General features: G+C 65.3%; 2 protein-coding genes across 2 annotated transcripts in view; one reads left to right on the forward strand and one right to left on the reverse strand.

Annotated features, from left to right (window-relative positions):
• Nucleotides 1-1845: 1845 nt before the first annotated feature.
• Nucleotides 1846-9474, reverse strand: part of HELZ2 (helicase with zinc finger 2) — a 28975-nt gene continuing 21346 nt past the window's right edge. The window contains exons 12-23 of the mRNA XM_040638598.1: nucleotides 6046-9352; nucleotides 5807-5925; nucleotides 5577-5708; nucleotides 5332-5490; nucleotides 5104-5251; nucleotides 4882-4998; nucleotides 4616-4808; nucleotides 4365-4499; nucleotides 3967-4185; nucleotides 3657-3813; nucleotides 3390-3557; nucleotides 1846-3269 (exon numbers count right to left, since the gene is read on the reverse strand). Coding sequence (XP_040494532.1) covers nucleotides 3145-3269; nucleotides 3390-3557; nucleotides 3657-3813; nucleotides 3967-4185; nucleotides 4365-4499; nucleotides 4616-4808; nucleotides 4882-4998; nucleotides 5104-5251; nucleotides 5332-5490; nucleotides 5577-5708; nucleotides 5807-5925; nucleotides 6046-9352 — 4979 coding nt within the window. The 3' untranslated portion in view covers nucleotides 1846-3144. The remainder of the gene's footprint in view (nucleotides 3270-3389; nucleotides 3558-3656; nucleotides 3814-3966; nucleotides 4186-4364; nucleotides 4500-4615; nucleotides 4809-4881; nucleotides 4999-5103; nucleotides 5252-5331; nucleotides 5491-5576; nucleotides 5709-5806; nucleotides 5926-6045; nucleotides 9353-9474) is intronic.
• LOC121104636 overlaps nucleotides 7032-9474 on the forward strand; it is a 4718-nt gene continuing 2275 nt past the window's right edge. The window contains exon 1 of the mRNA XM_040638597.1: nucleotides 7032-7093. Coding sequence (XP_040494531.1) covers nucleotides 7074-7093 — 20 coding nt within the window. The 5' untranslated portion in view covers nucleotides 7032-7073. The remainder of the gene's footprint in view (nucleotides 7094-9474) is intronic.

The following is a 9474-nucleotide window of genomic DNA, read 5'->3' on the forward strand; positions in this document are numbered from 1 at the left end:
CACACGTCCACGTCCTGACGCAGGTGAAGTGCAGCTGGTCCAGGAGAGACCGCGCCATGTGCCGTGGCCAAGGGGAGCTGCCAGGACGCTCCTCCACTCCCTTGCTGCTCACGGGGGTCACCAGGCCCTCTGAGAGCAGAAGGCCTGGCAGGGCGAGATGACCAGGAACAGGGACCATCTCCCCCACTGGCAGAGAAGTGGTTTGGAGAGAGAGAGAGACCAGGTCCCCAACTGTCGGAAAGGCCCCAGGACCTGCCCCCCACCCCCCACCCCCGCTATAGACAGCAGCCTTTGAGAGCTGGGGTAGAGGGGTCCTACGCCTCTCCAGTAGCTGACCCACTGTGTGCTACTGCATGCCATTCAGGGGTCAAGCCAGACTGTCACACACACTGTGGGATCATGGGGTTATGGGGCGGACACTCCTGGGTGTTCCTCAGGGTCCAGTCACCCCAAGGCTTCCTGGGGAGAGGGAAAGGCAGGGGAGGGGTCCAGAGCAGAGCCATGGTGCTCCCCAGAAAAGACAAGTGGTGGAGGTATGGCACGGGGAGGGGGGGACGGGGTGGGGAGTGGAGGGGCAGGGAGCGAAGCAAGAGCTGCTGGGGATCAGGGACCGGGGTTTGTGCCAGGTCATACCATCCCACCAGGAAGGGGGCAGCAGGCTGGAGTCGGGGTTCGCCAAGGGAGGCGTCTGAGGGCAAGGCGGCTGGGGGTCGTCCCAGGTCCCAAGCCTCCAGCCGTCACCAGGGACAGCAGCTGCCCCAAGGCCAGCCCCACGGCAGGTCCCGGCTGTGAGGACCCCGCACCGCTGGGCCTGGCGCGCCCGTGTCTTTGAACCTCGCCTGCGTGCGGGGCCGAGAGCTTTTTCTCAGCGCCGAACTCTGCTGGGTTCACTGCCTTGCACGAGAACGTACCTGACTTGAAACCTTGACCCTCTTTGGCAACGAGGCCCGCCCTCCGCCTGCGGCCCCGCCTCGCTCCCACTCTGCGCGCAGCCGCCAGACCGCCGTTTCCCCGCCATCTGGCGCACTGCGCTCCGGGCTTCAACGTCCGCTCCTCCGTGAAGCCCTCCCTGACTCCAGGCTGGTGAGGTCCCGACTTCCTGCCTCAGGGCGCCTGTTGGTCCTCCTTTCCACAGCTTTTGACCAGATAGTACAGCTTCTCCAAGCCTGTACGCTTCCCTCGAATAAAAGTGCTCTCCCAGGGGGGCCTGTCTGGCTCCCTCTGCAGTCTCTTCGGGAGCACACAGGCCTTGGGGACTCTTTTTCTCTTTCACTCTGTGACCTCCACACCCGTCTGATACCTTTGTGGGCACTTAGGGAAGTCAGGGCCCGGCCACCCTTCCTCCACACGGCGGGAGCTGTTGGAGGCACTGGGCACTGAGCAGCAGACAAACCAGGTACGGAATGGCCAGAGTCGGCTTGGGGGAGGTACGCAGCGTTCAAGGGTCCTTGGGGAGCATTCAGACCCTGGGCCACACAGGACACTGGCAGGGCTGGCAGCCTCGGGGACTTTGGACTTGGCCTGGGGTCAGCGTTCAGTAGGCTGGGCATGCCCGCATCACCTGGACCCAGCTCATCCCTGTGGCCCGTCTTCACCAAGTCAGCCCCCCCCCCCCCCAGCTTCCACTGTTCTGGAAGACCCTGCCCAGCCCGCTGGCTGTTGTCAGCTGTGACATGGGGACACCAGCCCCTCCCAGAGTGCTTCCTTGTCCAGCATCTGGCTAGAATGGGCTCTCGATTCCTGACAGACTCAGTAGCCACCCTGCAACCCCAAACAAGATGAGGCGCCTCCCCTTCTTCCCCCCAGTAAAACCTCAAACACCCAAAGCGAGAAAAACATTCAGAGTGGTCTTTATAATAAAATTATTATTGAGTCGTATAACACAGAGTCCAAGAAAAGATATAAAAATTGGAATGTAGAAATTGATTTGTAGAAAACATCACCCCCCTCTCCCCCGCAGAGGATTCTTCAGCAAGGCCACAGAGCGGGGCAAGCCCCTCCTAGTATAAGCAGTTTGTATGTCGCATCCCCCAGGCCACGGGGATGGTGGAAGTGCAGAGACTCTGGGTCAGGACTGCCTCGGGGCGGGGTGGGGGTGGGAGCTGGGGGGCTGGGGAGGTGCTGAGGTGAGGGTGTTATCAAGGCAAGAGTTTCCAGAGCAGGCAGGACATAAATGCACCCTGAGGGACAGCTGAAGGTCCTCAACCTTGCAAAGATAGACAGACAGGACAGGTTGTCCCCAAGCCCTGACCTGGGAGCAGGCTTGAGGTTGCAAAGGGGAGGCAGAGCTCCAGATGAAGGCACAAGGCTGCCCATCCAGGGGCACCTCAATCCCAGTCCCCACCCACACACCCATGGTCCAGGCAAGGCTGTGTGGGCATCTGGTTCTGGTCTGCTCTTCCTCCTGCAAGGGCAGATGGCCCGTGAAGGACACAGGGCTGTGGGTCCCAGTTAGACAGGGCTGTGGGGACAGAGAAAAGGCCTCTCTTCCAGGGAGTTCTCTTTGCCTAAGCTTGGGCTAAGGAACTTGTTCCAGTAAAAAAGACACTGGCGTTTGGTTTATTTAAAAATAGAAAATGGGGGTCCTGGCTGGCTCAGTTGGTAGAACAGGCAACTCTTAATCTCAGGGCCATGAGTTCAAGCCCCACACTGGGCATGGAGCCTACTTGAAAAAAAAAAAAAGAAGAAAAGAAGGCTGACCTCCACAGCCAGCACGCAGTGGGGTCAGGGATGGCATCCGAAGACCAAAGAGTAGCCCCACTGGGATTTCCTTCACCCCAAACCTTCCCAGCACCACCAGAAGGTCCAGAGGACTCCCCCCCATCCCACACCCCTGAGATGTTCCCTGTCACCAAATGTCCCAAGAAAAGCAGCACAGCAGGGAGAGTTGGGATTCCTCCTCCCAAGTGTAGGCACATGCTGGTCGGGCGGGGCGAGGCCGAGACTCCGGAAGGGGACTGTTGCTCAGAACCACAGCAGAGACCCAGTCAGGTAGGTGGGGTGGCCAGCAGTGCCCACTAAAGGCACGTGGGTTCTGCTGAGTGGGGCCTGACAAGGCAGCCCACATAAAAGGGCTCGGGACTTCTCCTCGCAGCCCTGGGAGCCCTGGCAGCCCCAGGGCAGTGGGCAGGCAGAGTGGGCTGTTCAGGGAGACACTGCTGGCCTCCTCCGAACTCGCACCTGGCTGGCGGGCACGAGGGTCCGCTGGTCCTCACAGAAGTCCAGGAACCTCCGCCAGAGAGGGCAACAACGCAGGAGGCGGTGGTCTCCTGCAGAGTTTGGGGCGGGGGGGAGAGGAGTCCATGGGATACCCCACCCCCAGCCGAGCAGCCGCACCCCCGGGAGGAGCCCACCCCCCCAACCCCTCATGCCCGGCGGAGCAGCCCTACCGATGAGGCAGAGTCCCTCCTTAGCCCGGGTGATGGCCACGTTCACTTGATTGGGGTCCACGACAAAGCCCAGGAACTTCTTCAGCCAGCTCTTGGTCGGCCGCTGGTCCAGGTCACTCTCCGGGCACGTGCGGACGGTGCTGACCAGCACGTAGCGCCACTCGCTTCCTGCGCAGTTGGGCAGGCGTGCTGAGGCCCTGCCATGCCACCTGCACCCACCCTTGTGACCCCCTGGCCCCGAGCCCCCTGCCCCAGAGCCGCGCTCACCCTGGCTCTTGGTGACGGAGCACACGGTCACTCCGGTGACACCCTCTCGCCCAAGACTCTTGCTGATCTCGGCAGCCTGAGCATTGTAGGGAGTGAGAATGGCCACGTCTTTGGGGTCCACCGTCCTGCCCAGAGTCAGCTGCTTGGCAATGCGGACCTGAGGGACCAAGGGTATGCTGTGGAAGCTGGCCCTGGTACCTCTGCTGCCCTGGACACCAGAGCCTCACCTGTCCCCTCAGTTCCTCTGCCACCTCCTCTAGGAAGCCCTCCCTGACCAAGACGCACCAGGGAAAGTCTCACTGACACTCACCACCTGTGCCACCTCTTCCGGGTTGGCCTTGGAGTTTTCATTCCCTTCATCTGTGGACACCAGCAGGCTCTGCTCATGGCCCTGCACATGGCCGAAGATGACAGAGCAGCTCTCCTTGCCCGTGTGGCCCAGGATGCTGGGCGGCCGCCTCAGGCCGCACCAGGTCTTCAGCCTCTTCTTGTAGAACTCCATGGAGGGGAAGGCACAGATGCCCTCATGCTGCAAAGCGGGGCATGAGCCAGGGGCAGGTCGCCTGTCTACCCATCCTGGGGCCGAGAGCTGGCGGACCCGGCGCCAGGGTGGACACAGGTGGTCGGGGTATGGGCAGCAACACCCCTGGCGTCCCTGGCCTCAGAGCACACCTGGGGCTGGAGGAGTGGAGGCCGGGACCGGCTTACCATGCGGTACTGTGTGTCCAGCAGGTGGGCGTCCATGTGGTACCTCTCGAAGAGAGACCGGTCCAGCCCCAGATTTTGCAGCTGCTCATTCTTGACCACAGGCCGCAGCTGCTTGTGGTCCCCAAGAAGAACCACCTAGAGGGACAGGCAGGCACAGTCCCGACGCCCACAGACCTCGAGCGCCCAGCTCCACCGCCGCGGCGCTGCCCTCCCAGAGACACCGGCCTCGCGCGCACGGCCCAGCTACTCACCTTCTCCGCCTGCGAGAAGGTCACCAGGGGGATGAGGGTCTCAGGCTCTGTGGCCATGCCTGCCTCGTCAATGAGGATCTGCCGGACGGCCAGCTTCTTGAGGCTCCTGGAGGCCGCACACGAGCACGTGCACAGGACGACCCTGTGCTGCTCCAGCTCGAACTTCCGTGCCTTCCCCAGGACCAGCTTGTACCTGCACGAGGACGCCATACGGTCACACAGGGACCCCCTCCCCGCCACATACATCCACGGCCCTAGCTGCTTACCGGGTGAGGTCGTCCTTGGAAAAGACCTCCCCTTTCTGCAGCCGGGCATCGAATTCCCTGATGTCAGGTGCATAGGGGTTGGAGGACTGCCGGATCCTGTGGTGCAGGGTGATGCTCCTGGGATGGGGGGGACATCCATAAAGCCCCATGTCACCCCTCGCCCAAGACAGGACTGTGGCGCCTCTTGCCTCCACCCCCAGACAGACAGCCGAGAGACCACACCTGAGGGTCTGGTTGGGCCTCCCCTCCCGAGGGGTCTTCTTGGGCAGGCCGCTGCTGCCCACACCCGGCACCGGGAATTCCGTGGCCTCGGCCTGCTCGCTGTACACGCGCAGGGGCTTCAGCTCTGCTCTCCTGCTCAGCAGCAGTCCTGGTGGCAATGGGGCATGAGTGACTTTCCCTGGGGCCGGCACCCCTGGGCAAAGCCCCCACACAACCAAACCAGCGCACCTGCCAGGACATCCACCGACTTGTTAGAGGGGCCGCAGTACAAGATGTAGGGGCCCCCTACGGGCTTCTCACTGGGGGCCCCCCAGGCCATCGCCTGCTCCTCGTTTGACTTGTGAAACCAGAACACAATGTGGAAACCCACCACCGTCTTCCCCGTGCCTGCGGGCAGAGCGTGCCATGAACAGAGCCCCGCCCGCCTGCACAGGCAGACCAGCGCACCCCCAGCCCCACAGCACGGGCCCCACCTGGCGGGCCCTGGATCACCGTGAACCGCTTCTGCAGAGCGGCCCTGACAGCCCGGTTCTGGCTGGAGTTCAGGGTGTGGCCGCCTCCAGGGAGGTCGAACGTCTGTTTCTCCAGGAGCCTGCTGTACGTCCCTAGGGGAGGGACAGGCCTGCCTGAGCAGGGGCACAGGGCAGCGTGCAGGCGGGACGAAGAGACACGGGGGTGGGGGCTGGAGGGTCCCTCGACCTACCTCTGTGGCGGGTCTGCTGGGGAGGAAGGTGGCAGGACGGAGGAATGGGCTGGCCCAGGGCAATGCTGACGACCAGGGGGGATGCGCTCTCCAACCTACGCACGGCTTCTTCCTTGCGACTGGGGGCAGGCGGCAATGAAGATGGACAGTGGGACATCCACGGGATGGCCCCCAGGAGGGGACCCAGGGAGTTCTCGCCCCACCCCGCCCGCCAGATTCTCCCTGCGGAGGCCACTCACATGTCGGGAAGCTGCTTGGGCAACACCTCAATGGTGAACTGGGTGCCAGGTCTCAGCACCTCTTCTGGAACCTTCTCCACGGCCATGTGCTGGATGAAGAAGTGCACCTGCCTGGGGATCTCCTGCCGGTCGGCCCGGCCCTCCTCCGCGTCCCAGTGTGTCGTCAGCCCGTGGGCCACCCACGTGTACGTGTCAGGGTCGATGCTCAGGAGGGGCCCGCAGGGCGGGGCCGCCAGGTGAGGCTGGCCAGGGCCAGCTGGGGGGCGCGAGAGCTCCCCTGCCGCGGGCACGACCGGCAGCCCCTCGAGCCGGATGCAGAGGTACCAGGGGCCGAAGGTGAGGTCAGTGCAGCGCTCACTGAGGAAGGAAGGTTCCAGGCAGAAGGAGCCTTGCAGCTGCCCCTGTGCCACCCGCTTCGCATCCCAGGATACGCTCACGTGCTGCAGCATGACGGGGTCGCTCTCCGAGACCGCGCTGGTGGCCGACTCCAGGGAGCAGAACGGCCCCCACACGCGGGAGTACTCGCCCACGTCGAGACAGTGGTCCCGCACTGGCTGGGGCGTCTGGTCCAGGAAGCAGTCGCCGGGCCGCTCCACGTGCTCCAGGCAGAGGGTGAGGCCGGGCGCCACGGTGCACAGCTGCAGACTTGGCACGAGGAAGCCCCGCTGCAGGGTGGCACTGAGCTGTACCTGCAGCGTGTCCCCGCTGCCCAGCTCCCGGGCCACCTCCACAAAGTGGCCACAGCGGCTCTGCCTCACGTGCCCCAGAGCCTGCCGCCGGGGCTCTGCGGCACCGTGCTCCCGCACTAGGGCGGCCACCTCGGGCCACCGCTCCTCCTGCACCAGCTGCAGCAGCTGCTGCCACAGGGTGGTGTCCACCCGCCGGGTGTGTGAGTCCAACAGGGTGCCGGGCCGCGGGGAGCAGGGCCTGTCTGCCTGCACGGAGTAGATGCGACGCCGCCACGCCAGCCGCAGGCCCGGCCGCCGCTCCAGGTCGCTGGGGTGCTCAGCCAGCTGCAGGGAGCGGTAATGCACGGGGCAGGGGTCAGGCAGGGTCTCGGGGTCGGCGGGGAAGAGCAGCCGGAAGCAGCGGGCGCCCGCCTCCACGCCCACCACGAAGCCCAGCTTGCTCCGTGGCCGGACTCTGAGCTGCGCCCCCAGATGCAGGCTCCGGGCCTGGCGCTGGTAGCTCTGGGCGCGCCCATACTGGCAGCTGAACTCCTGGCACAGCCCGTCGATGTCCCTGGCAGAGTAGGGGGAGCCCCCGTGGCCCAGCGCCAGCAGGATCTGCCGCTGCAGCACCACGTCCAGGTACCTGCGGATGGGCGAGGTCGCCCACGTGTACCAGTCCACCTGCAGCGAGTAGTGGCCAGCCGCCTGCCGTTCCCCTTGGCGGGAGCGGCCAAACACCGAGCGGCCCAGGGCCTTGCGGAAGTCAAGGCCCACAGGAGCCAGAGTGGGGTGCATGTCGTCCGTGGTGATGAGGTCCGCCAGCCAGTCGCCGTCCCCGGCGCTCGCTGCACACTGCAGGTGTCTCCACAGCGAGGCCAGGAGGCAGACCTGCCCGACGGGGGCCCCGCGGCCCCCCAGGTGGTGGCGCAGGTGCAGCGACAGCGGCACCAGCTCCCTGTGCTTCTCACACAGGGCTCCGAGCTGGCGCTCGCTGGGCGTGGGCTGCCACCGCAGCGGCGTGACGGTCCGCGTGGGCTCACTGCTCACCAGGAGCTCGGCCACCAGGCTGTTGAACTGGATCATGTACTCCTTGACCATGACGTGGGCCGCACGGAAGCCCAGCACACAGTCCTCACTGGGCTGCTCGTAGTGGGAGTCGGTCCGCAGGCGGCCCCGGCGCAGCACCCGGGAGAGGTGGCACGCGGCCACGACACAGGCGTCCACGGAGTCCAGGCGGGCTGGCAGCTCACGGCCGGCACCCGGGTGCCTCTTGATCACATGCTCAGCTTCCTCGTAGGACAGCTGGCGGTCAGAGCAGATCACAGAGGGCGCGAAGCGCAGGCTTTTGAGCTGGTCACTGCCCTTCTCAATGGTGAGGAAGAGGGAGATGGCCAAGCGGTCCTGGCCCGGCAGGAGGCTGAACGCATCCTGGCAGAGGCCCGCAGGCAGCATAGGCACGGGCTCCCGGTCAGGGGCGTAGAACGTGACGCCCTGTCTGCGGGCCTCCAGGTCCAGAGGCCCGTCCCTGGGGACAGAGCTGGCCACGTCGGCAATGTGCACGGCCACCTCGTACCTGGAGCCCAGATCTCGAACGCTGAGGGCATCATCCAGGTAGCGGGCGCCCTGGGGGTCCACGGTGAAGGTCAGGAAGCCGCGGCAGTCCTCCCGGCCGTCGGGCGCCCGGCCAAGCTCCGCCCGGTACTTCTGCAGTGCCTTGCTGACACACGCCGGCTCCACCGACGGCTTCCTCAGGCCGTGCTCCAGGTCCAGGATGCGGAGGCCCTGCTCCCAGGTGGTGGCCTCGGGCAGCACCTCCAGGATGATGCCCAGCGGGTAGTAGAAACGCTGCCGCCACAGGACAATGCGCACCCAGAAGAGGCGGCTGCCGCGGTCCTCGGCGGTGAGCCGCTCGTACCTCACCCGCTGCACGCGGCCCTGCTGGACGCGGTGGACGGGCACCTGCAGCGGGTCCTTCAGCTCGGCCACGAAGATCTTTGTCACGGAGCCGTCGACAGGGGTCATGATGCGAGGGTCCCACTCATCCATGCGGCACACGAACACCAGCTCGCGGCGCCCCCTCTTGAGCACGCCCACCACTTGGCCCTGCAGCCTCCCCGCGGAGCCTCCGTCTGCGCCCAGGACCTTCACCAGCACCTCGTCCCCGCTGAAGGCCATCCCACAGCGCAAGCGGCCCCTGATCTGGATGGGGCCAGAATCCACGTCGTCCAGCGGCATGGCCGTGGCGCGGTCGAAGGTCTCCTGCACGAAGGTGCAGCGGCGGTACAGCTCGGGCTCCGAGCACAGCCGTCTCCGCAGTGTGGCCCGCGGCAGGTTGGTGTACTGCCGGGCCCGGTGTGGGGACGCGGGCCTGGCGACGGTGTCCAGCAGCCCGTCTTCCCGGACGGTCACCATCACATTCCGGGCTTCATCCAGGAGCTCCTGCAGGATGGAGTCGTCGGTGTTGAGCTCCGTGTCGGAAGGCCAGAAGTCCGACTCTGCATCCTCGGGGTCCTCGGCGTCCCCATTCTCCATGGCCGTCGGCCCTGCCGCCGCCTTCCCGGGGGCCAAGTCCCCCACTGATGAGTTCCCTGCTGACGTTGTGTCCTCTGCCTCCGTGTGCACCGTGTCCCCCACTGCTGGGCAGCCCCCGGCCACAGACCCTAACGCTGCGTCCCCAGCCTCTGTCCTCCGCGTGGCTTCGTCTCCCGCTGCTGAGGTCTTGGACGGGGATGTAGTCCCCTCAGCCTTGGCCCCTGGC

The sequence above is a fragment of the Ursus maritimus genome, unplaced genomic scaffold, assembly GCF_017311325.1.
Source record: "Ursus maritimus isolate PB19 unplaced genomic scaffold, ASM1731132v1 scaffold_22, whole genome shotgun sequence".
In the NCBI taxonomy this organism is placed as follows: domain Eukaryota; kingdom Metazoa; phylum Chordata; class Mammalia; order Carnivora; family Ursidae; genus Ursus; species Ursus maritimus.